The sequence below is a fragment of the Sphaeramia orbicularis genome, chromosome 8 (assembly GCF_902148855.1).
Source record: "Sphaeramia orbicularis chromosome 8, fSphaOr1.1, whole genome shotgun sequence".
Lineage (NCBI taxonomy): Eukaryota > Metazoa > Chordata > Actinopteri > Kurtiformes > Apogonidae > Sphaeramia > Sphaeramia orbicularis.
In genome coordinates this window covers 44,596,348-44,623,841 of record NC_043964.1, presented here as the reverse complement: position 1 = coordinate 44,623,841, position 27,494 = coordinate 44,596,348, and the positions used below count along the sequence as shown (strand labels likewise).

Sequence of the window (27,494 nt, the reverse complement as noted above, 5' to 3'; positions counted from 1 at the left end):
AGCTATATATTGTATCAAAATGTAAGTGACATTTTCCACATTGCCCCACATTTGATTTTTTCGGATTTGTTCGCCCTAAATGCACTGGTAGTTGTTGTCGTTGACTGCAGGGGGTGCTGTCTCACCGTTGTGTCCAATTAAAACCAAGAGGAAGAACAAGCGGAAGAAACCACACGACACCTAGCTAAGCATAACAAGGTTGGTGTGTATAAAAATGCACTTTCCGCTTAATATATGAACAATTATTGTGTCTTTTTTGTGCATTTGAAATATGTTTGTTAAACCGACACAGAGGTTATCATACCGCTGTCTTTGTATTAAACAGTAGTTGCGGTTTTCGCCGCATATTTAACTTGCTAGCGGTGATCTGCTGAGCTACAGCAGGTTTACAACGCTCTAACTAGACTGAAGCATTTATTTAACGGACACTAAAACATATTAAATGTGCTGATAAAAACATATAGTAATTTGCGACTTTTCTCCCGACCTAACAAGGAATTTCAATTCTTGAAAGAAATACCGTAACCGTTTTGGTGAGATCACCACTCCTGTCACATGAAAGCATTTTATGCTAAAACTTTTTGCAGACCGTTTGATTATTTCTTAATAACATATATTTTTATGCATGACATTTGTGTTTTATTGTATCTGCTATGTTTATCTACATTCTGTGAGACGTGGTTAAACGCATGACGTCTGAGTAAATGTCACTTACCATTTCTAAACATAACAGTATTCGGATTATAATTTATTATGCGAGGATTTTTCAATCTCAACCAAATACTGATGTGTGGAAAACAACAAATAACCTATTATAATTACAGTAGAGCTGCAACGACTAATTGTTTAGTACTCAGTTACTAAATTGACAGCTATCTCTTGAGGACAAAAAAGAAACTCTTAAGAGTGTAACTTCCTAATGTGAATATTTTGTAGTGTCTTTCATTTTCTGTGATTAACTGCACATCTTTGTTGGGCTTTCTGCAACACTTTCACAATTTTTTAACATTTTATAGACTGAACAATTACCCAGTAAATCAAATATATAATCAACACAGAAAATAATTGTTAGTTGCAGCCTTACATTACTGGGCTCAGGCTTATGGTTTTACAGTTTTTCTGTATTTTTTGTCCACAGTAGAATGTTTTGACTTGCTGAACGGTGAAGATATAAATTTTAACCTGAAAATCCTAAAGACACTGAGTCACAGTGTGCTTTTGAACCTCCAAAAATACTTAATAAAAAGAGTTCTGATGTATTAAGTTTTTTCTGCCTATTACCTTTGTGTCAGTGGATACTAACCTGTTCTGCTGACTGTCTTCCCTCTCAAACAGAAATGGACACGCGGTTCACTCGAGGGAAATCCACCATCCTAGAGCGGCCCCTGACCCGGCCTAAGACTGAAGTCAGCTTGAGCGCTTTTGCCCTGCTGTTTTCTGAGATGGTCCAGTACTGTCAGAGCCGTGTGTACTCTGTGTCTGAGCTGCAGACACGTTTGGCGGATATGGGTCAGAGTGTTGGAGCCAGTCTACTGGATGTGCTGGTGCTGAGGGAGAAGAATGGGAAGAGGGAGACCAAGGTCTTGAACATGCTTCTTTTCATCAAGGTAAGTCGGTACGGACTGAGTCACTCCATAAAAGTATGGTCTCATAATGATTGAAGGGGGAAATGTTTTTTTGTTGTTTTTTTTTCAGATTGCTTTATTCAAATATTCAATATACAAAAAGGTACAAACATTGCACAACTATATATTCATTGTCCATAAAGGCACAGACAATTGAAGTGTACAAAAAAAAAAGACAGACATGTTCTCAACAGTTGAATAAATAACGAAAAGACATAAATCAACATAAGAAAAATAAACAAAATAAAAAAGTTCCAATTAAGTAAAAAATAACATTAACTCTCTTCCTCTTTAAGCCACATATCGTATAGCTTGACAGTTTTTATGCTCGTCATTGAATCTAAATATCTCAGTGCTTTGATGTATTCCTTTCCAATTCACAATTAAAACGAATAAAACGGGGTTACTTTGGACATTCTACTTTTGCGGATGTGAAATTTCCCAAACAAAATTAATAAATTAAGAAAAAATTCAATTTTGTCATTATTGTGATCAAAATAAGTGATAATGTTTTTACATTCTATCTTCACACTTATTTTAATTTTGCACATAATATAACTTTCTAATCGAGACCAGAGCTCACTTGAATGTACACAGTAATAAAATAAATGTGTTATTTTTTCTGATTCATTGTTACAGAAAGTGCACTTATTCTCAACATCTAAAAACTTAGAGAGATACGAGTTTGTTACATATATATTGTGCAAAATTTTAATATGTATTTCTTTGAATTTATTGTTAATACAAAATCTATATGGTAACAGCCATGCCTTCTGTCAAAAAATAAATTATTGGGGAAAATCATTATGCGATCAGGGACGGATAGGTTTTGCAACAGGGCAATAGCCCTAATCAATGGACAGACTTCTGTTTGGACACGACTAACTACTTTTGTTTCGACAATGGGCCAAGAGCAATACTTTTTATACACTGTATTTATCATGTTTGTATTATATGCATATTTTTGCATATTTTGTAGATTTTATTCTGTGTATATTTTGTTCTGTTTTTACTGTTGCGTGCTTTCTCTTTTGCACCATATGGGCAGTGCTCCATTTTCGTTGTACTGTGTACATAATATGTTGGTACAATGACTATAAAGATTTATCTTATCTTATCTTAAAACACACACACACATATTTTTCATGTTTTTATCATTCTATCTGAATAATGACGTGGTTAACTTTCATAAATCCATACGGGCCAGGCTCAGGGACTTGAGAAATAATAATGATCATGAATAATTGTAAAATACAGACTACGGGAAAATTTAAAAAAAACAAAACAGAACAAGTGCACCATCCTGTTAGAGGCATTTCACTAAATTCTAATGTGTGGAAAATTTAGAGCTAGGTGAGCTGTGGAAAAACAGAACAATGTTGGAAATTGATGTTATTGTTTAAATATTCTAACAAGAGTGGACGTTTAAGAGTGTGACAAGCAGGATACTGATGAGAAACATTTTACATAGGGGTTCTAGTGACAGTTGGAGCTGAGTTCAGTTTGCACAGCTGAATTCTGTAGAAATAACATGTCATTTCCTGAAAATAATCTCATTGTAGATTTTGTCTTTGTTGGAAAGTGATAAATCAATAACAGGGGTATACAGGAAGAAAATGATCAACTAACTGTGGTTTCACCTGATTTTAATGTCTGATTTTTGGCTGTATAGCCTTTTCTATAACAGAGATATTTTTGTTTTAGTTTTGACAGAAAAAAATTATTTCATGGGAGACAAACTCAGAAAAATACCAAGTTATGTCATGTTTAAATACAGATATAAATTTCTTCTCTGAAATTATTTTTTCTCACAAATATATGACTTTATAATCTCAAAGAATATTACATATTAGTATTTTTTTCTCTTGCCACTTTAATAAAAAAGAATTAATTCAAGTTTTTTTTCTCTGAATGTTGAATTTTTGTCAAAGTGGCCCTAGTACAGAAAAGGCATGTGTTCCAATAGTGTTATTTAAGCCTTTTATTGTAGATTGAGGCTCATATTAGAAATGAAACTGTATGAATCATAGTGACATATAAATCAATATATTACAAAAATTGCCCAAATACTAATTATTGATTATTAAGCCTTCATTTGTTCATTCACTTGTTTTGCTGCTATAGGTGAACGTGTGGAAGTCCTTGTTTGGGAAGGAGGCTGACAAGTTGGAGCAGGCCAACGATGACGACAAGACTTACTACATTATTGAAAAGGAGCCACTCATCAATGCATACATCTCTGTACCCAAGGAGAACAGCAGCTTAAACTGTGCCGCCTTCACAGCGGGTGTCGTAGAGGCCATCCTCACGCACAGTGGCTTCCCTGCCAAGGTCACCGCTCACTGGCACAAAGGCACCACACTGATGATAAAGTTTAATGAGTCAGTCATAGCCAGGGATAAGGCTTTGGATGGCAGATAAAGAAGACTGAAGACACTGTGGGTCCAGTGAAGATATATTCCCAAGTGTTGTTTTGTGTTTGTATCTGAAGTGTTTGTGACTGCTGCTATGTTCAGTGACTGAATTTCCATGTGGGAGCTGACATGAATGAATGAATGAATGAATGAATGAATGCACTGAGCCATGCCCACAGCCGAAAAGACGCTGGTGGTCAGTTCAGTCCTCCACTTGTTCATGGATCATCTCACGTCTGTTATACCTCATGGCACATTTGTTTTCCATTACAGATTTACACTATTTGTCCCTTTTAATCCTAATCTCTTATTACATTCTTACATCACTGACCATTCATTAAAAGTCAGATGTGTGTATATTTAACGGTTCAACAAAACCTATTTCATTAAAAGGTTATGTAGGTATACATTTCAATAAAACTTAAGATTGAAACTCAGCAGATGACATAGGTTTTTGATTAGCCTTTTATGATTAGAAAGTGCAATTGAGAGAAAATAATTTTTGTTAATATTTATAGTGACATTCAAATGACAACTGATTTGAACATTGGTAGTTTCTGTGATGTTAATAAAATACATTGTCATAATTGTCCAGACTCCAGAATATTTTATTGTAAATGTTCTAATAAGAGGTGTATATTTGAGAGACTAAGCTATATTTCATTCTAGTTTATAGCCAGTTGCACTTGACACCTCTGAAGAACTGCCTCAGAGGAAGTGTATCACTGGGACTGAATGATTTATTTGCAACATCTGCGTGTGAAATTAGGGTGACAGACTATGTATCAGATATGCGGAGGATGTCACAGAAGCCATTGTTCAGAGCTTTCAGGTGAATTAGAATCACCTCGGACACAAAATATGGGGACACTTTAAAATGTAGTAAACAGAATGCAGTGATTTGCAAATTTCATGAACCCATATTTATTCCCAACAGCATGGAAAATGTGTTTAAATTGAAAAAAAATTACCATTAGAAAAAATTAGGTATGCCAAATTCGGGAACATGTCTACAAATAGTTGGGACCATGTTTACATCCATACAATCAGAGGTACAGGCTGTTAAACTAAGGTGGTGATAAGCCAAATGGCTCCTCTCCTTTTTTTCTATGGGATGTGGCATTCATGGTTCCTCTTCTTCACTTGCTGTGCTTTGTCATGTTTGTAAACATTGATTTCTGGAAGTATTCCTAAGCCAATACAGTGATTTCCATTACAGTCGTGTCAGATTATGCCTGGATTTAATCAAGTTCCACTTGAGGGCAAAAGATCTCAGGCATCCAATACTGATTCTTAGTCTTGTCCCATACAGGATCCTCAGTCTTGACTGAATATTCTGTACATTGAGGAACATGGTTCTGAAATTGTTCTACAATTTGAAGAGTTTTTTTCTTTTTCTTTTTGCAGACTGGTGAACCTCTGCCTATCTTTTCTTCTGAGAGACTGCCTTTATAAGATGCACTTTTTATACCTCAACGTGTCACTAACCTGTTGCCAGTTCACCCATTTAGTTTCAACATTTTCATGTTTCCTGCGTGTACGACATACTTTTCCGGTCTGTAGTCGTCCGTCACAACTATTTGAAGATGTGTTTTGTCCCGAAATTCAAAATAACTGTTTCCATTAAAATTCTTAATGAATTCTATTTAAATATTTTTATGTTTTCTATGTTCTGTTGTGAATTAAATATAGGTTCATGGGATTTGCAAATCATTGCATTCCACGATCCAACTTTTTTGGAACCGAGTTTATATAGTATATGTGTATCTGTTATGTTGAATAAAGTAAAATATAGATCATTTATATGGGACTCTGAGCTATCACCATATCAAATATCAAATGTGTAAAGGAATAATATCCATTTGAGTATCCCAATACATCTTGTGAATTAAAAGGATAATAAAAATGTTCACTATAGGACATGGACTGTTTTCTTCCTCTTGCAGCAGTGATGACATCAGTCATGTGACGCGGTCACGTGGTAAACAGGAAGCTACTGCGTATTGTTTACCTGTGTGTGTCATTCATTTACTGCCATAGCATCCTCTAACGACTTGAATGAAACCCGACATGCTTTAATAACGATGCGTATTCGGAATTCGGTGTTTGTGGCTGTAATGTCGCCGTCCGTGGGCCTCGTGTGACCGTCTGAAGCATCACCATGGCGTGTTCAGGTCACAGCAGCATCCAGGACAGCGCCACAGGTCTGACACACAACACAGCTTTGTTATGGATTTACTGCACCAGGTTCAGCTCCTTTATGTCAGAGCTACTAACTGCATTCTACCTGTATATGTCAGACAGGATTGTGTGCTCTTTATTTTATGGAGTCATCGGTTAAATATGTCTCCAACCGGTTTGATGAAGAACAAAGGAAACAGTGAAGCGTCTCTTCCCATTGTACTTATAATAATAATGTAATGCAATATCCTCTGACTTTTGTCTAAATAATCTCCATACATAGGTGAATTACCCTCCAGTAATTTAAAGGACCGCATTTTCGTTAGTCTTTCAGTTTTTTTATTTTAATTTTTTACATAGTATTTGGTGAGTTTTGATACTCGTATACATTAATATTAAATAGTAATACAGTATTAATGTGAGCAGATCAGATGTGAACTGATCAGGCGTAATATTCAAACCACTAACATGCAACAAGGTATTAACTTGTGAAGACTCAAACAACCACCAGTGACCAAAAGCATCTACTGATCTAAAATGTTTATTAACCGTGGATTTTCTTATCCTATCAATCCGGGTAAATAATTGTGGTATGCAGTTTATCATCTTTTCATGCTCATCAGATATGACTCATTTGGACGTTCAGAGGTTCCATAGTGAAAGAGGAAACACCATCATCTTCTGCAACATTGATTCACACCTAAACCCCATGTAATTTGACAAATGACAGTGGTTGTAAACACTCGTTTTTATGTTCAGTTAATTATATATTTGGCTTTAAAAGTCAATTTTTTTAAAGTTTTCTCTGTTTGATATAATAACCTTTGAACTTACTCAAAACTCTTATGAGCATCTACATGATCATTGAATTAAATACAAGAAAATTCCTCATTTACACTGAAAAATTCAAAATGAAGAGCATAATATTATAATAAATGGTGATAAATCACTTAAGAAGGATTAGATTTACATGAAAAAAATAATGTGGAAGTTGACACAAAAGTAGGGGTTAATGTTGATTATGTCATTACAGTGGGACCTCTCAGTGAGTGTGATATATTAGTCATAGCATCTCCAGATCTTGTTGGTCATTCTTAATGTAGAGTGGTTAGTACCGACCAAACCTGATCTCAACCAGTTGAGCATCTATGTGAACAGAACATTATTACCACCTGTGTTATATTGTGTAGGTTCCCCTTTCTGCACAAAACAGTTCTGACCCCAGGTCTAGACTCCACCAGACCTCTGAAGGTGTGCTGTGGTATCTGGACCAAGACGTTAGCAGCAGATCATTTAAGTCCTGGAAGTAGAGAGGTGGACCTCCATGGATTGGATTTATTTATCCATCACCTCTCACAGATGATCAATAGTCCTGAGATTGGGATGTCCTTCTTTAGTCCATTTTTGGTCAGTACTATCCACTGCAAACCAGGAACACCCAACAAGACCTACAGTTATGGAGATGCTCTGACCGAGTAATCACCACTACAATATGACCCATTTCTTTATGTTGCTCATTTTGCTGTTTCCTACACATCAGCTTCGAAGATTAAATGTTCACTGGCTGCCTAATATATCCAACTCAGTGAAAGGTGTCATTGTAATGAAATAATCAATATTATCATCACTTCTCTTGTCAGTGGTTACAACGTTGTGTATAGTATGCTATGTATATTCTGAACACACACTGTTTACTCTGAAATAAAGAAAATGAGATAAACAACCAGATATCACCAATTAGTTTGATTAAAATAATTAATGAATGATCAGATTGCATAAAACATAGTTGTATTTCCTCTTATTCTTATCTATGTATAAATGTCTCATCACATCTTTCAGTAAAGCTGTGTTTTTCTGTTTCTAATTGAACAAAAGGAATCTGCACTAACAATAGCATAGAATGTACCAGAACATAATATTTATTAGGCCTGGTTAGGGTTGCTTCTCTTAGACCTGTGACAGATTTTGACATATTTCCATCCAGTCACTTGAACCTTCCAGGCTGAGGCATGTGTTCACCTAGATCAGTCACTGCAAAATGGACTGATGCTAGGAGGCAATATTGGAGAGTCTGAGTATAGTCTGTGTAGTCTGTAAACGTATTCTGAGGCTTTTCTCCACTGACCAGATCCACCTACCAGGCATCTGTTAGGTGTGGTCCTACAGTACATTTATACTGGTTCCTCATGGATTTTAGTTATAAGATCATCATTGGTAAAGCATGGAATGTTGTTATTATAAAACTATGAACCTGGATTTCAGTTTACTTTTGATTTAGTTTTGATGTTACAGTTTTTCTCAACTGCTAAAACACATTTCACAAAATTTTCCTCCATTTTTCCAAAACTCTAAACACAGCACACTTTTCTAAAGCTACATGAACACAACTACACCTTCTCTCCTCAAAATTCAAACGTTCACTCCAGAACAGCTGCTCAAGCCTGCAAAAATTTAAACACTGTACACATCATTTCACACCACAAAAAAACAACTGAAAACACAGTGGTCAGTGTGTGAGACTGTTCTCTTTTTTCCACAACTGCCAAAGCATATTTTTAGAAACCTTACAGCATCTAATCTCAGAATATATCACTGTACAGTATTGGGCCTTCATAGATGTGTGTTTCATGTGAACAGTATGTAAATCTACAGAAAATACAGTATGTACACTACTGTACTGAATCATAACTCTATGCAAACACTACAGAGGATCCAGTACACACAACAATACTCATTGAAAACAATGTTCAGGGTGTGATATTTTTACCTCCTGGTGGAGGTAAAAATTGTAATTGCTTTGCTTTGTGTGCGTACGTGTGTGTTTGTTTGTTTGTTAGCAAGATAACTCAAAAAGTTATGGACGGATTTTCATGAAATTTTCAGGAAATGTTGATATTGGCACAAGGAAGAAATGATTAAATTTTGGTGGTGATCAGGGGTGGGGGGGGGTCCATGGGGGGGGGGGGGGGGGGGGGGGGGCACTGATCTGCCTTGGCGGAGGTCTGCACTGTCTTTTCTAGAAAAGCACTCAGCGAGACCTCCGCCAAGGCAGGTCAGTGGGGCCCCCCCTCCGTGGACCCCCCCCACCCCTGATCACCACCGAAATTTAATCATTTCTTCCTTGTGCCAGTATCAACATTTCCTGAAAATTTCATTAAAATCCGTCCATAACTTTTTGAGTTATCTTCCTAACAAACGAACAAACAAACATGGGGGGGTTAGATCTGTCTTGGCAGAGGTCTGTGCTCTCCGAGTGCTTTTCTTGTTTATTTACAGTATTTATCCCACACACACATATATTATGCGGCATCACGTCATCGCACTCCTCTTCCTCTGACTCTGCCTCTGTCCATTGTGTTTGTGTGAACCTTCAGCAAACTGTGCACTCTGAACTGGCTTTTATAGGTGTAATCACATCATTTGCAACAAGTGTCTTCAATTTTGAGTCGTTGTGTTTACTGAATGAAGGCAGACGTGTTCACTGTGTACAAATTTTGCTGACTGTGGCAAGTATTTTGCATCACATGAGCTTTAATTTGAGAATTTGAGCAGTTTTTTTGCAACTTGTGTTGTAGCAAGACAAAATGTGTTTAGATTTATGAAAAAAGGAGGATGTGTTTTGTGAATTGTGTCTTCATGTGAAATGTGTTTATGGTTTTGGCAAACGGGGGCTACTTTTATTAAATGTGTTTATAGGACTGGTCATTTGGTTTAGAGAATTGGCTTTTGTGTTTTAGCAATTGGGAAAAACTATAATTGTAGTTTGTCAGGTTATAAAGGTTCTGTATTGTGCAAAGCCATTTTACTTTTATTTATCATGAATAATTTATATCGGGGGGAAACTATGCTGATTTTGCCCAATTGTGGAAAATTTTTTAATGTTAAAAACCCAGTAGTAACCTCTGTTTGCTTTAATTTTAGCCATGCAATCTCTCTGTTTTGCAGCCTCTAGGTGTTCTGGTGCACTATTTTATCTGTTTTGTCTTGTTTTCTCAATCTCTGCACACTATTGTATTCACAGAGAAGGACAGGCTGCTCTCCTCTGTGGCTGGCTATGGGTCTCAAGACCTTGGGGAAGGGAGTCCACGTCCGAGTGGCCTGGGGGGCTCCAGGTTCCAGCAGCAGCAGCAGGAGGAAGAGGAGGAGGCCCTCAGGAGGAAGCTCAAGTACTTCTTCATGAGTCCGTGTGACAAGTATCATGCAAAGGGCCGCAAGCCTTTCAAACTGGGACTTCAGCTGCTCAAAATCATCATCGTAACCGTGCAGGTAGATATGGTTTTACTCTGATTTGATATACTTCAGGTTACTGTCCATGAAAATAAGCCTGTTAAATTAAATGCCAGTGAAGTGGCTTATTTTAACTACGTATTCTGCATTTGCTTAATTGTTTAAGCTCATTTTGTTTTGTCTTCCTTTGGCTCTTTAGTTAGTGCTGTTTGGACTCAGCAACCAGATGGTGGTGACATTTAAGGAGGAAAACACAGCAGCGTTCAGACACCTTTTCCTGAAGGATTATCAGGATGGCAGTCCTCAGGCCATCCACACACAGGAAGAGCTGTACAGTCACATAAACTTCGCCATAGATCAGGTAAATGTTACTGGTCATTTTGTGAAAAATAAGCAAAATTTACCTCCAGTTTATTAGCATGGATCATCCCAAAAGAATAATATCACATCAACAATATCATCTTATATCCCATTTTATATCATGACATTGTAATTTTCCTGTGAATTCTTTTAAAATTACTTAGTCACACTGGATTTTCCCATTTTATAAATAGTATAGAAACAAAAATAACAGCTGTCTGTGTTGAAAACAAAAGACTCAAAACAATGGAACTTGTTACACTGCATCAGTCCTACCCATGTTTCAGTCCATCTTATGTTCCATTTCCATTTGTCCATGACTAATAGTTCTGCTTCTGATGTTCAATGTACTGAACCTCATACCTGAACTCCTCCACCCATGAACAATTGCTGGTGGCTCCACTCCCTCTGATCTTCATTATGATAAAATGATCAACACTAATTACAAATTTGACATATTCCTTCCCAATTATCATTTACTGTATATGCGAAATTTTTAAGACCTTTGAGTGCCAGATTTAAGAATCAATTATCAATTCTAAGCATAAACTAAGGAGGACTGTAGGCATCCTGTACAAATATAAACAGTCTCTGGATCTGATACAAATGACACCAAAATGTTTAAGTTCAGCTGGTTTTTAAATGTTGTGAATCCTGCTGTCCAAATCTTGTGACATTGTGAAGCAACTGACTTTGCACAGTCACACAATAATCCACCTCAGATTTACTTCATAGCCTGTCCAGTATTTACAAAGTCTCTTAACAACTTAACAAATATGTTACAAAAGCAAATGAATAGACAAATCTGTGGAAATTATTACAAAATGTAAAGTAGATATTGAAGGTTTTTTGCCTCACTTAATACAGCTCTATATGGGCACCATTAATTGCAGAAAGCACATTAAGTCAGTACTGGATTTCTTGCCATGTTGGCTGTATCATAGCCTCATCAATGGTGGCAATGGCATCAGTGATCTTTTGCTTCAGGTAGTTGATGTCCCATGTCTTTGTTTGACATTATATCTTTAACATAACCCCGTAGAAAGAAATCCAGGGCAGTGATATCTGATGAATGAGGTGGCCAGGGAATTGGGCCATCCCTTCCAATGCACTGGTCTGGAAAAGTTTGATTTAGGAACCCACCAACATGCAGTCTCCAATGTGGTGGTGCATCACCTACCTGGAAAATGATGGTTGGTTGAAAATCATCCAGTTGTGGTGCCACATGTTCAGTCAAAAGGTCAAGATAAACATTTATTTAACAGAACCTATTTCATCAACAGGGTACCTGAAACACACAAATGCAATGTGATTAAAAACTTTGATAACCACTGAGTACATAGAACAATGTAATACATTTTTAAATTGTAAAACGACTTTGCGGACACCTTGTAGATCAGATTCTCTAATAGCTGTGGTTGAAATGGTATTGACGAACCTCTGCCTGTGGACTCATTTCTGCTGTTACGTGTAGAGTTGATGTAAAAAGTCTACACACTCTTGTTAAAATGCCAGGTTTTTGTGATGTAAAAACATTAGACCAAGTTAAATCATTTCAAAACTTTTTCCACCATTAATGTAACCTATAACCGCTACAACTCAATTGAAAAACAAACAGAATTTTTTTAGGGAGGGGAAGTAAAAATAAACAACTGAGATAATGTGGTTGCACAACTGTGCACACCCTCTTACAGCTGGGGATGTGGCTTTGTTCAGAATTAACCAATCACATTTAAACTCATGTTAAATTGTAGTCAGCACACACCTGCCACCATTTTAAGTGCTTCTGATTAACCTCAAATGAAGTTGGACTGTTCTAGTAGGTTTTTCCTGACATTTTTGCAGTCACATCTTACAGTATAAGCCATGGTCCGCAGAGAGTTTCCAAAGCATCAGTGGGATCTCATTGTTCAAAGGTATCAGTCAGGAGAAAGGTACAAAAGAATTTCCAAGGCATTAAATATACCATAGAACACAGTGAAGACAGTCATCAAGTGGAGAAAATATGGCACAACAGTGACATGACTGAGAACTGGACATTCCTCCAAAACTGATGAAAAGATGGAAGAAAACTGGTTAGAGAGGCTGTCAAGAGGCTGACAGCAACATTGAAGGAGATGCAACAATTTCTAGCAAATATTTGTGATGTAGTGCATATCACAACAATCTCACACGTCTGGGCTATGTAGATAGGACTTTTGCCAGGGCTGTGGGGAAGGGTAGCAAGACCAAAGCCTTATCTTGTGAAGAAAAGTACCCAAGCCCAGCTAAATCTTTTAAAAACACATTTTAAATCTCACAAATGCATATAGGAAAATGTGTTATAGTCAGATGAAACCAAGGTTGAATTTTTTGGCCATAATTCCAAAAGGTATATTTTGCGCAAACACAACACTGCTCATCACCAAAAGAACACCATACCTACAGTGAAGCATGGTGGTGGCAGCATCATACTTTGGGGCTGTTTTTCTTCAGCTGGAACTGGGGCCTTAGACAAGGTGGAGGGAATTCGGAACAGTTCCAAATACCAGTCAGTGTTTGCACAAAACCTTCAGGCTTCTATCAGGAAGCTGAAGATGAAGAGGAACTTCATCTTTTAGCATGACAGTGACCAGATGCAAATCAACAAAAGAATGGCTTCATCAGAAGAAGATGAAGGTTTTGGAATGGCCCAGCCAGAGTCCAGACCTGAGTCTCATTGAACATCTGTGGGGTGGTCTGAAGAGGGCTGTGTACAAGAGATGCCCTTGCAGTCTGACAGATTTGAAGCATTTTCATTAAGAAGAGTGGGCAAATATGGCCACATCAAGATGTGTCACGCTGATAGACTCCTACCCAAAAAGACTGAGTGTTGTAATAAAAGCCAAAGGTGCTGCAACAAAGTATTAGTTTAAGGGTGTGCATATTTATGCAACCAGGTTATTGTAAGTTAGTTTTTTATTTTTTATTCTTCCCCTTAAAAGATTTCAGTTTGTTTTTCAATTGACTTGTACAGGTCATAGGTCTCATTAATGGTGGAAAAAGTTTTGAAATGATTTATCTTGGTCTCATTATTTTACATCACAAAAACCTGGCATTTGAACAGGTGTGTGTGGACTTTTTATATCCACTGTATATTCATATCTCATAAACCTAATACAGAAGGATCTGTATAATGAACTGATTTGTGATTGCAAGAATTGGTTTGTAAATTTTAGGAATTGGTCCTTTTCATGTAATTACAGTCACATTTTCAGTTTTAGTTAAGATTTCAAATGCCTTTCTACTATTTTCAAAAATAATGTACCTGAGGTAATCCCAGGTCAATTTCATTTTTAATATTTTTTTTTTCCTCCCTATTAGTACTTGGCTTTGCCTCAGATCTCACTGGGCCGGTACGCATATGTTCTGGGTGTTGGTGTAAATGGAAGCGCGCTGTCCCTTTGCCAAAGGTACTACAGAAGAGGCACCATCGATCCTGTCAACGACACATTTGACATCGACCCCAATGTAGTCAACGGTAGGATTCTGCTTTATTTTTAATATTTACAATGAGTGTCATGTTTAGATTTGTCTCCAAGTGTTTAGCATCAAAATCAGTGACCTTGTTTTGTATTTATTGCCAGTATTTTCTTTGTCCCTAAGGAAATGACTGTATGAGTGAGTCATTGTTTTACTGTTCCACATATGTCATACAAGTGCCCTGCAACTATGCCCTACTTTTAAAGACCAGAAATACTTATAAAAACAGGACAGAATCCGTACTTTAATAGTGACCCATGGTGCCTTTTGCTGGGGAAAGGACTTATTTACATACACCTGCTGATTTGGGACTCACAGGTGTTGATAGTGAGATAAATCTAGCAGCAAAAATGAAGCAATACAAATCTCTGTAGAATCTGCAGTAGAATTATTCTCCTTTGAGGAAGTCTATAAGTGTGTTTTTAAATCCATGTGAATGGAAACACTTCCTCATATAACATCATTTTTAGTTCCTGTTGCACTATTTCTAATACTCTGTTGTTTTTTTGTTGTTTTTTTTTTTACAGAATGCATTGGAATTAATCCTCTGACTTACACCGCTGTTCCAGTAAACAGTGACCACAGGAATTTCACTCTGAAGTTTTACAAGTTAGACAATGATGCTGTTTTTAACATCAGAGATAAAAAGTGTTGTTGATCTCATGAGTTAGTGTGTTAAAATAGTGTGTGTCATGTATTTTTTCTCCAGGCTGATCAATGTCACCATTGATTTCCAGCTGAAGGCCATTAACATTCAGACTATTATCAACAATGAAATCCCAGACTGCTACACCTTTGCTATCACGGTAAACTATGAATTTTCTTTTCAAATGAACACACATTTTTCTGTACACTTGAAGAAGTGGAGGTTTTTGATATCTAGCTTAACCCTTTCATGCATTGTGGTCACTCCAGTGGACAGTTCTTCTCCAGCTGTTCTCTTGTATATTCATAGGTTTTGCTGTTTTAGTTCCATATGAGCCAACACAGTGGACACTTATACAACATCCCATAATACACTGCAATTCATACCATTACTATAATTTTGCTGTTCTTGATAAACCTGATCTGCACTAACATGTTTAAGTGTAAATCAGTTGTTATTTGTTAGACAAAAATAGTTGTTTTTTGCATATTTTATGAGTTAATAACTAGCATTGGAGTGTGGTAAAATGTGAGAAAACATCAAATTAGCAGCCTTAAAAATGTTTTTATTTCATTGTTTTCATTTTACTTTCTGATATTGGGTTTTAAATATATATTTCTTTACTTAAAAAGTTAAATGCATGGACATTTTTGTAACTCCATGAAAAAAAAAACCTCGATCACAATTTTTTTTTATGCCAAAGGAGGTATAAAAACACTCCAGAAAAAAAAATATCTTGACTAAGGTTGTCATAATTCATGCATGAAAGGGTTAATAGGTCTGGGTGATAATGCTAAATATTGCAATAATATATATTTTTACCTCCACCAAGGAAGTTATGTTTTCATCAGGGTTTGTCTGTTTGTTTGTTTGTTACCTCCGCCAGGAGGTATAGTGATCACTTTGCTTTGTGTGTGTGTTTGTTTGTTTGTTTGTTAGCAAGATAACTCAAAAAGTTATGGACGGATTTTCATGAAATTTTCAGGAAATGATACTGGCACAAGGAACAAATGATTAAATCTTGGTGGTGATGGGGGGGCAGATCTGTCTTGGCGGAGGTCTGCGCTCTCCGAGTGCTTCTCTTGTTTGTTTGTTTGTCTGTTAGCAAGATAACTCAAAAAGTTATGGACAGGTTTTGATGAAATTTTCAGGAAATGTTAATACTGGCACGAGGAACAAATGATTAAGTTTGGTGGTGATCCGGGGGGGGGGGGGCGTTGTTGTTTGTTTATCTGTCTGTTAGCAAGATAACTCAAAAAGTTATGGAAGGATTTGATGAAATTTTCAGGAAATGTTTATACTGGCACAAGGAACAAATGATTCCATTTTTGTGGTGATTTGGGGGGGGCCTTGGTGGAGGTCTGCACTCTCCGAGTGCTTTTCTAGTTTTTTTATTGTGATGACTACCATTATTATTTATCTTCTCTATTTTATTTTGTGTACGCTGTTAGCTCAAACACTTGTTTGAATGTTTGGTTTTCTTTTATATTGTTCTCATCCTCCTGAGTAAGAACTGAGATTGAACTTAGATGTATCTCATTCATTGTTATTGTCTTGTTACAACTTTTATGTTTTTTTTAATTGGGTTCCTTGTGTTACAGCTTTTGTCATTTTGCCATCTTACATCTTTTTCATCCTTTTTCAGTTTTTTCATTTTTTATGTTGTTCATCTTGTTATATCTTTTATGTCATTTTCATCCTGTTGTATCTTTTGACATTTTTTTGTTTTGTTGTACCATATACACCATAACATTCTGACCACTGACATGAGAAGTGTAATCATTTTCATTATTTCATTACAATGGTTCCTTTCACTGGATTGGATATATTAGGCAGCAAGTGAACTATTAGTCCTTGAAGTTGAGGTGTTGGAAGCAGCAAAATGAGCAACGTAAGGAACTGACTTTAATAAAGTCCGCATTGTAATGGTGATGACTGGGTCAGAGCATCTCCACAGCTGCGTGTGTTGATAGGTGTTCCTGTGGTTAGTACCAACCAAAAATACTTAGGAAAGGGATCCCAATCTCAGTACAATTGATCATCTGTGAGAGATGCTGGAAAAATAAATCCGATCCATGAAGGCCCCACCTCTCTACAGTACTTACAGGACTTCAGGGATCTGCTGCTATTGTCTTGGTCCAGATACCACAGCACACCTTCAGAGGTCTGGTGGAGTCTAGACCTCAGGTCAGAACTGTTTTTGTGGAAAAAGGGGGACCTACACAATATTAGACAAGTGATCATAATGTTATGAGCCCATAGATACAATTGGATGAGATCCAGTTGTTCTTTATATACTTTTGGAAAGTATTAACCACTTTACATTGAGAATGAGCAACAAGATGTGGAGATACTCTGACTCAGTGATTCTCTCTTATTGAAGTTGCTAAGATCCCTACTCTTGCCCATTTTACTGTTTCACATCAATTATGAGGTCCATGTGTTCACTTGCTGTCTAATATGCCCCGCCCCCTGACACCATTGTAAAGAGATGATCAACATCAATACTGCTTTGCTTATCAGTGTCATAATGTTATGGCTGATCAGTGCATATTGTTTTTGTATCATCCTTTATGAATAATTTAAAACCACAAAATACCATTGGGTTTATTTAGCTTTTGCTCAGGACTAAAAATCAGCCTTTAAGCTTTAAGAAAGAAATAATAATTTCACATTTACCATTATGATCATCAATATCAGGTGATATGAAAAACCCTTTGTTTAACAATGTAAAACCAATCCATATCTGAGGATGTATATATTTACTTATTGTGTTGTCAGATTTTCATGGATAACAAGGCACACAGTGGTAAAGTTAAAATCAGTCTGCAGAATGAGGCCTCCATAAAGGAGTGTAAAGACCCCAACGTTTCCGGGCATGGTGAGTAATAAATGAACAAATGACCATTACAGATTTTTTCATTCATCTGTGTCTTTTGTATCTAATTTTCTCATTTATCCCCTCATTTAGCGGAGAGCTATGCACGGGAGTTCTTTGATGTGGTGGTGGCGTTTGTGTGTCTCCTATCTCTGCTGTTGTGTGGTCGCTCCATAATGAGAGGAATCCTCCTGCAAAATGTAAGCCTGAACTACTACGATTATTCGCACGTTAAAATTTATTTTATTTTTAAAATTCATGTTAAAAACAAGTCTTTATCCAACCACTTGTGTTAAAGGATTTTGATGTAAATGCAAAATATGAAGGAGTCAGCCCTGCTTTTTTGATTCTTACACTGAGTGTCATGTTCCGTTTGTCCTCGGGTGTTCAGCATTAAAGTCAGTGGCCTTGTTTTGTATCCGATGCCAGTATTTTCCTTGTCCCTAAGGAAATGACTGCTGTGTCAGTGAGTCATTGTGTTAGTGTTCCACATATGTCAGGAGGTGCCCTACAACAGTGTTCTACTTATAAATAGATCGCATGACCAAAAGTACTATAAAAACTTTTTTCCATCTGATTGCAGTATTGATGAGAGTGGCAGCATTTGGTTATAATTAAATATGATCCACTGGTCACTCTTGACTTTATTTAATAGTTGAAGCACTGTTACTGTCAGTTTATGAATATAATTGTTACTATTTTGTTTGTCACTGATAACCTTTGTTCTAAATTAAAAGAAAAAATACTTTTACACCATTTAACACTATCCTAACATTCTCATTTCAACGATCATCTCTTGTCTCAATACACAGGAGTATGTGCAGTTCTTCAAACATAGACTCGGATGCAACGTGACCTGGGGAGACAGAATGGAGTTTATAAATGGCTGGTACATTCTGCTCATTATCAGTGACATGTTTACCATCATCGGCAGCTTCATTAAAATTGGGATTGAATCCAAGGTAACATGATACACAATACAAGTAAGGGTTCTCGCTGCACTATCACAGAGAAATTGTAATCAGTAAATGCAGTCATTTTGCTCTGTAGTCTAATACACATCATCTGTTGTTTAATGATATTTCTGCTTTGATGTAGAATATCTCATCATACGACGTGTGCGGGATCCTTCTGGGGACCTCAACTCTGCTGGTGTGGGTTGGAGTTATCCGCTACCTCAGCTTCTTTCAAAAATACAATGTATGTGGAAGACACATATACACCTATGGGCAAATTTTGTATATTTTGCAAGTAACATTTTTTTTTTCTGTTTGTACCCCCTATTTTGTTATTCCCACAGATCTTGATTGTGACTTTGAGAGCCGCTTTTCCTAATGTTATTCGTTTCTGCTGCTGTGCTGCCGCCATTTATATGGGCTATTGCTTCTGTGGCTGGATTGTGCTGGGGCCTTATCACGCCAAGGTACTGTGGCCTTCTTTTAAATAACAACAGATATTGTGAGTCTTTCAGGCCATAGATCCACCTAAGCTTCATTAATTGCCTGGGGAGCATCTTTCATATTTCTGTTCAATGAATGATGAAAACCCACTTTTTTATTCATTTATCTGTGTTAATTATTGATAATATCTTGCAGTGTATATTGGTATTATTTTGTAGCTACTAACAATCCACTATTGATCCTTACATAGAGTACACACAAAAAAGAAATACAATTTAAAAAAAAAAAAAAAAATACAAACCAAAGAAACCCAAGACAACAAAAGCATTTGTAAAAGTTCAATTTTATGTCTGTCGCTAACATTGACAGCCTTTCTACATTTAATTTAGAATAGCTCATTATTCTTGGTAATTGTCCTAGGTTTGTTACTGACATGACTTGAGAAGGAGTTAGATCTAACAGCTGGTTAGTCTAACTTAACACTTGAAATTAATTTAATTTATGTGTGGCCATAGTTGTGTGACCTTTGTTGTAATTAGTCTGACATTTTTGCACTCTTGGGAAACATATTTTGGTGGGCAGATTTGGTTTGCCATTTCATAGTAATGTGGTCATATTAATACATATTCGTAATCCTTACATATGTGAAATAAGCCAAGGAATTCTTGTTTTAAAGAGGTTGAAAATGCCTATCTGAAGAAATGCATACGGCTTCAGAGGTATTTGGAAAAAGTTATATTTACAAACCATTATGTATGTATGTATTTATTTATTTATTCTTTTACAAACCGTTATTAACATCAACAGTTAAAAGCCTTTTTGACATCAAATTAATTTAGCATAGCTTAACATTTTTACATTAATACCAATTATTATCTTAAACTAGAGATAGCTTGTTGATATTCATTGAAGTGAAGATGAGCCACAGTTTGTTAGCCTAGCGTAGCACCGAGATTGGGAACAAGCATGAAATTAAAGCCGCAAGCAGCATCTAAAGGCCCTCGCCACGGGCATGTCCAGTAGAAGTATGTCCATCGTTCAGCAGGTGGCGCTCTAGCACCAAATTTCAATGTCTTCTGATGAATGGGTGTAGGCCTGGGAGATTGACAACTGATTCAAATTTCAGGCAAATCTTTGTTCGTATGTCCGAACTAAGGAATTTTTTGTATAAGTAAATCTGTAGGGGGCACTATGCAGCTAAACTTAAATTTCTTCCATTAAAAGGGTGTAGGCCTGCAAGATGTACCACTGAGCCAAATTTGAGCCAAATCGGTGTTCGTATGTCCGAATTGATGCAATTTTCCTGAAGGTAAATTTGTAGGGGGCGCTACTGAGTGAAATGCCAATTTCTTTTGATAAATGGGTCTGGGAGATTGACAACTGTTTCAAATTTCAGCCAAATTGGTGTTCGTATGTCTGACGTGAAGTAATTTTCGTAAAGGTAAAATTGTAGGGGGCGCTATAGCGCCAAATTTCAAATTTTTCTGATAAATGGGTGTAGGCCTGGGAGATAGACGACTGAGTCAAATTTCAGCCAAATTGGTGTTTGTATGTCCGAACTGAAGCAATTTTAATAAAAAATTAAAGCCGCAAGCGGCATCTAAAGGCCCTCACCACAGGCACATCCAGTACAAGTAAGTCCAGCGTTCAGCAGGTAGCGCTCTAGCACCAAATTTTAATGTCTTCTGATGAATGGGTGTAGGCCTGGGAGACTGAAAATTGACTCAAATTTGAGGTAAATCAGTGTTCATATGTACGAACTAAAGACATTTTTGTATAAGTAAATCTTTAGGGGGTGCTATGCAGCCAAAATTCAATTTCTTCCATTGAGTGGGTGTAGGCCCAGGAGATGTACCACTGAGACAAATTTGAGCCAAATCGGTGTTCTAATGTCTGAACTGATGCAATTTTCGTAAAGGTAAACTGTAGGGGGCGCTATTGTGTGAATTTTCAATGTCTTCTGACAAATGGGCGTTGGCCTGGGAGATTGGCAAGTGACTCAAATTTGAGGCAAACAGGTGTTTGTATGCCCGAACTGATGCAATTTTCGTGAAGGTAAATTTGTAGGAGGCGCTATTGAGCAAAATGGCATTTTCTTTTGATAAATGGGTGTAGGCCTGGGAGATTGACAACTGATTCAAATTTGAGTAAAATCGGTGTTCGTATGTCCAAACTGAAGCAATTATCGTAAAGGTAAAGTTGTAGGGGGTGCTATAGCACCAAATTTCAAATTTTTCTGATAAATGGGTGTAGGTCTGGGAGATAGACGTCTGAGTCAAATTTGAGCCAAATCGGTGTTCGTATGTCTGAACTGATGTCATTTTTGTAAATGTACATTTGTAGCGGGTGCTATAGTGCGAAATTTCAATTTCTTTTAATACATGGGTGTAGGCCTGGGAGATGGACGTCTGAGTCAAATTTGAGCCAAATCGGTGTTCATATATCTGAGCTGAAGCAATTTTTGTAATGGTAAATTCCCGAAGAAACTTTGCAAAGTTTGCTCCGTCGTCACACAAAAACGGTGACACCGATCCCAAGAATTCGGCTAACTTTTGATGCCCCACTTCTCTAGATACTGTATACCGATTTTGAGCTCATTTGGCCAAACGGCCAAGGAGGAGATAGTTAAAATACGACGTCAGCGAAAACGCTGACTCAGCATTTTGGAAATTTCAATCCAATATGGCCGACTTCTGGTTGGTTACGAACACCAATTTGGCTCAAATTTGACTCAGACATCTATGTCTCAGGCCTACACCCATTTATCAGAAAAATTTGAAATTTGCCCCTACAATTTTATCTTTACGAAAATTACTTCACTTCAGACATACGAAAACCAATTTGGCTCAAATTTGAATCAGTTGTCAATCTCCCAGGCCTACACCCATTTATCAAAAGAAATTGCCACTTCACTCAGTAGCACCCCCTACAAATTTACCTTCATGAAAATTGCATCAATTCGGACATACGAACACCGATTTGGCTCAAGTTTGAATCAGTGGTACATCTCGCAGGCCTACACCCATTCAACGGAAAAAATTGAATTTTGGCTCCATAGCGCCCCCTACAGATTTATTTATACAAAAATTTGTTCAGTTTGGACATACGAACACTGATTTGTCTCAAATTTGAGTCAATTGTCAATCTCCCAGGCCTACAACCATTCATCAGAAGACACAAAATTTGGGGCTAGAGCGCCACCTGCTGAACGATGGACATACTGGTACTGGACGTGCCCGTGGCGAGGGCATTTAGATGCCACTTGCGGCTTTAATAATATTTTTTTTTTGTCTCCTCATGATGAATCTGTGTACCGATTTTCGTGGCTCTATGACAAATTTTACGTTGGACGTTGTCCCATTGACGTAATGTATTTCCACTTTTCAAGGGGGCGCTGTCGCAACATTTCTTTACCGACATCTACGAAACCTATATGTAAATTCAATTACTCACATTTCTGAATTTTGGGCAAAATTTGGTGAGTTTTTGAAAATGTTCAGGGGATCAAAATTGAGCTCAAAGCGCAGGAGAAGGAAAAATAAGACAAAAAAAAAACAATAATAATCTGAGCAAGAACAATATAGCCGTTTCTATGGCAACCGCATATTTGGCCTTATTTGAAAGCTCTCGAGGTCCCCCACATGTCTGTGGGGTCAGATGTCACGTGTCGTGCACTTACACACATGTGACTGACCCCGAGTGGGTGTGTCCCATTGACTCCCATTCATTCTGAGCAGGTGTAAATATGCGATTTGTGCACAAGTCATGTACATCTTCGGAAAGGTCTCACTGCCGTGAATGTGAATATGTGTGAGAGTGGCAACAGTGGTGAAAGGCGACCGCATCACTGGCGATTTTGTCCCCATGCGCCTACTGCAGACTCAATAGGCCCTGCGCCGGCTTTACTCGGCTCGGGCCTAACAAGGGAAAGTTGCTACGTTAGGTTGGGAAGTCCAAAGGAAACAAATTTATCTACTTACAACTCTAATTGCCACCAATTAAAATATAAATGACAAAGGCACATAGCTCCTGTTAAAACTACAATGTTGTATTACACCTATGGGTTGGTACAGATAAAATAAAAAGATATAATGTGTTAAATAGGGAGCTTTAGACGTGTTGATAGACAGCTTCTGTTAGCACTTCCACTGGAGCAGGGCTAGCTCTAGCTGCTTTCCATTTCACTTTAAATTAGCCAAGCTAGCTACCTGTTGGCTGTAGATTTGTACTGACTATGAATGAATTTTCCTGTTGGCAAAAAGACATATTTTCAAGATTTAGCTGTGGCTTCCATATACATGTAACTTTGTCTAAATAGAAGACACAAATCTATGTTTTGTGATACAGATTTATGTACATATAAATTAACTTGCTAATACTATACAGCATTTGTCACATGTATGTTGTGTTCTTCTCTCAACCCACTGATACAGTTTCGCTCCCTGTCCATGGTGTCAGAGTGCTTGTTTTCTCTCATAAATGGTGACGACATGTTCGTAACATTTGCTGAGATGGAGCAGAGTGGTACACTGGTTTGGGTCTTCAGCCAGATCTACCTTTACACCTTCATCTCCCTCTTCATCTACATGGTGCTGTCCCTCTTCATCGCACTCATCACAGGAGCCTATGACACTATAATGGTACGGTCAGCAGTTAGACAGTCTGTAATTTTGTCCTAAATATAAGAGAATATGGATTATAGGTTGAGAAAATTGCTCTGGGTACTGGATATATGTGGCAAATGGATGGAACATTTTTGAAAATAGATGCAGGTTAATGTAAGAACAAGGCATTGTTTGTTTTATGTTTTATTGTCAATATTCATTATAGCATAACAGGTAGAAGGTAAAACATCAGGTACAATATCAAATTCTGCAACTGAAAGAAAAGAAAAAGCAAAAATATGTTCCAGTGTTAATGGTTTAAAAGAGCAGAGTTCAGTATAAATGTTTTTATTAGTCAGTGCTTAAAATTCAGAAGGAATAGAATAGAATAGAATAGAATAGAATAGAATAGAATAGAATAGAATAGAATAGAATAGAATAGAACGGGTCTTTAGTGTCAAGGTTACAGGAACAGCAGCAGATTCTTAAAGTGCTAAAAGAAAGACTATATAAAAATATCATATAAAATCAAACATTATGCTGAAAAATACTGACAAAACTACAGAGAAATACTTAAATATACAAAAGGCCAACTCTGTACCACAGATAAAAGAAATATACACAAAATATATAGGACATATACAAGGCAAAATTAAAAACAAGAGCCTTTGCTTCTCCTCCTACAGGCACAAACACAGGAGCAGGTCCGCATCACAGATCTGCATGCGTTCATTGCAGAGTGTACAGACACGCCCAGCTCTGGGAAGTTCCGAGGTCCTGAAGGCACATCATGCTCCTTCTTCTGCTGCTGTGATTAGTGAGGAGGAAGAGGAGGAAGATGCACAGTGGGAGGAAGCAGCATATGAGTGGAAGGGCAAAACAGTCCATATGTCTCGGCATTGCTTTTTTTTTTTTTTTTCTTTAAAGGGTTTTTCTCTAGTGACAGCTGACTGCACTTGCGCTCCTTTTGGCAGATCCCCAGCAGGGCCCATAATGCCTTCAGAGTAAACTGACTGACCTTGGAGCACATTGTCCTCTGTTGCCCACCTTTGAATTGTGCATTTAAATTAGTGCTGGAACAGCAGAGTGCATGCACTTTCACAAGCCCAATTACCTGCTTTGGCTTTCGTACTGTATGAATAATTTATTCTTTTGTTCTGACATGCCAGTTTTTTAGGCCTTTGATGACTAGACACATAATGCCATTAATTGCTGTAGCCTGAACACAGGGTTAAAGACATTTTCACTTGAATGACACACATGTAGAGCAGGCTTTTATATGTCTTATTATCATTGTGTGGCTACTTAGGCAATGAGATATTTGTGCCCCATGATCATTACATGTAAATGTGGATACAATATCTTTATAACAGGGGTAGAGTAGACAACAGACAGCCAGATAAGCTGTAAGGAGAGGAACTGTTACAGCCTATTTCTTCATTTTGGCTTCATTTTCTTACTCTTCGTCCTCCTTCAAAGCGAAGGACACTGTAAGATGAAGGCAAGCCCTGCAGCCAGTCAGTTAGTCATCAATATGTATGAAGTGGTTTTGCTGTTAAGAGCCAGGTGACTGCACACTAATGCACCCAGAGCATTGTCTGAGGCTGAAATGGTTCAGAAAATCAGGATTTTAGTGGTATTAAAAGATATCTATCAATGTAGAGCACTGGATCCGTTTGGACCACGTAGGTGGCGTAGAGCGCCAGTCTGACAGTCGGTACACGGGCATTGAAATCACATGCTCATTTATGTTATCTGTCATTGAGCAAGGAATTTCTAAAAACCAGCAGTTCTTCATTCACTGTTTTTAAAGAAAATGTGTCTGAATACGACTTTGATTATAGAAACTTATTTAAGCATGAAGTGGTCATCCCAGCACTCTGCTTGAAGGCATGCATACAAAAGGCAGTGATCAGTGGAAAAGGCATTTCGACCTAAATTAAAGGGATGAAAGGGATGAAGGTTGCACATATTTTCAACCCTGGCATGTTTACTTAAATGATGTTTCATTTTTTCATGCACACATGTTTAAATGTTTTAGAGCTGCAATGATTGGTTTTATCATACAAAAATGAATTTACTATAATATATACTTTTTGTTTTAGTCTTATTTATACTGTTGCAGTGCAGCATCACAGAAAATGGATAAATGTAAGATTTGGATGCTGTTGGTAGTGTTTTCTTTCTGATATTAAACTATATACCTTTAGATTCTGGATTAAAAGGGCGATGTACATACATAACCATGGACTAAAGCAGTTTTTCTTTTGTGATGGGGGTTTGGGGGGGCTCTGTATATAAACCCCCCTCACCTCATCATTTGCCACTGTTATACGTTGGAGCTTACATGGGATCTTTACGCAGGGATACCACCCACTGTAACAGTCCAACTGCTTGCATTACCATACAGGGGGAATCTGCTGCATCTTGTTTGTACTAATAGCCAGTGAGTCTGTGATTTTTTTGTGATTTTTTTTGTTTTTTTTCCCCTCCCGTCCTGTGTTCACTCCCTCTCGGGAGAGTGTCTGTGTAATGTCTCACATGGGAGCCATAGAGCACAATGGAGAAAAGCCCTGCGTACATAATCCGTCTGTTAGCATGGAAGTCCTTAATGCTGTTTTAATTTAATGGTAACACTGTTACTGCTCACTTGTGTTTTTGTTAATTACACTGCCTGGACAAAAAAACAAAGTTCCACACATTTTGTTGGACCATCTTTAAATTTGATTACAGGACACATTCTCCATAGCAGTAATTGCATTGGTTGCATTAATTTTTGGCCAAGAGTGATGGGAGAGTTGGGTCCCTGCTTAAAGTCCTAAAGATTCTCAATAGGGTTCAGGTCTGGACTCTGTGGTGTCCAATCCATGTGTGGAAATGACAGTTTATGCTCTTTCACAATCTGAGACTAATGAATCCTGGTTATGTCCAATCTTTGTTTTGTTTTTCATAGCAAATTATTATTTTTTAAGAAATGAGAAACCACTCATTGCATCAATTAGGGTCAAACAAGTTCAGATATAATAAACACTGTGGTAATTATCCAATGGAAGGATCTGAACTATTGGCTTAGTCAAATGGAGTTGAATTCAATTTTTACCAGGTAGTGTATTTTTACTTCTGTCAGTGTAAAAAGGAAATGGCATGTCAAAGGGAGTTTTCTCAGTTTCTGTAAAAGATGAACTGTGAACTTTTTTTTTTTTTTTTTTTTAATACCTTCATTTGTATAGAATCTAGTCTGTAGATGTGCCTTCTGACTGAACATTTGCAACTAAACAAAAATAAATTAGACAGGCACTAAAACAGTGTTGTTAATCGTTTACATTTTATGTCCTCAGCACAGAAACAGTGTTTTCATTAATAGCAGTAAATAGTAATACTATGCAAGAGCTCATGTGCCCAAAACATGTTTTTATCAATTTCCAAAACATCAAAACCAGATTATGAGAATATTACCACTTTTCCACATGAACAACACAGTAGAAAATAAATGTTTTAAACCATCTACTATTGCAGCCCAGTGATGTAGAAATCTTACAGAAGCATATTTTAAAAAGTGCTGCATGCTTTTCTAAATTTTGGTTTAACCCTCAAAAACATAAAAATCCTTCAGTGACCAAAAGCATCTACTGATCTAAAATGATTAATAACTTATCAA

The 27,494-nt window shown here is 37.2% G+C and overlaps 2 protein-coding genes across 3 annotated transcripts; both read left to right on the top strand.

Annotated features, from left to right (window-relative positions):
• The first annotated feature begins 106 nt into the window (after window positions 1-106).
• Window positions 107-4,629, top strand: LOC115423459 (trafficking protein particle complex subunit 5-like). Its single transcript, XM_030140291.1, has 3 exons — window positions 107-198; window positions 1,336-1,607; window positions 3,750-4,629. The coding sequence occupies exons 2-3, from the start codon at window positions 1,338-1,340 to the stop codon at window positions 4,044-4,046; spliced, it is 567 nt and encodes a 188-aa protein (XP_029996151.1). The 5' UTR covers window positions 107-198; window positions 1,336-1,337; the 3' UTR covers window positions 4,047-4,629.
• Window positions 4,630-6,020: 1,391 nt separating this feature from the next.
• Window positions 6,021-26,963, top strand: mcoln1b (mucolipin TRP cation channel 1b). Of its 2 annotated transcripts, none has more exons than XM_030140238.1 (13): window positions 6,021-6,243; window positions 10,242-10,486; window positions 10,647-10,808; window positions 14,150-14,306; window positions 14,836-14,917; window positions 15,018-15,114; window positions 17,736-17,835; window positions 17,929-18,032; window positions 18,645-18,794; window positions 18,931-19,032; window positions 19,133-19,255; window positions 23,666-23,872; window positions 24,523-26,963. In XM_030140238.1, the coding sequence occupies exons 1-13, from the start codon at window positions 6,201-6,203 to the stop codon at window positions 24,652-24,654; spliced, it is 1,704 nt and encodes a 567-aa protein (XP_029996098.1). In that variant the 5' UTR covers window positions 6,021-6,200; the 3' UTR covers window positions 24,655-26,963. The 2 variants fall into 2 exon arrangements, with proteins under 2 accessions (XP_029996098.1, XP_029996097.1); XM_030140237.1 differs by having other exon boundaries at window positions 17,926-18,032.
• The last annotated feature ends 531 nt before the right edge of the window (window positions 26,964-27,494 follow it).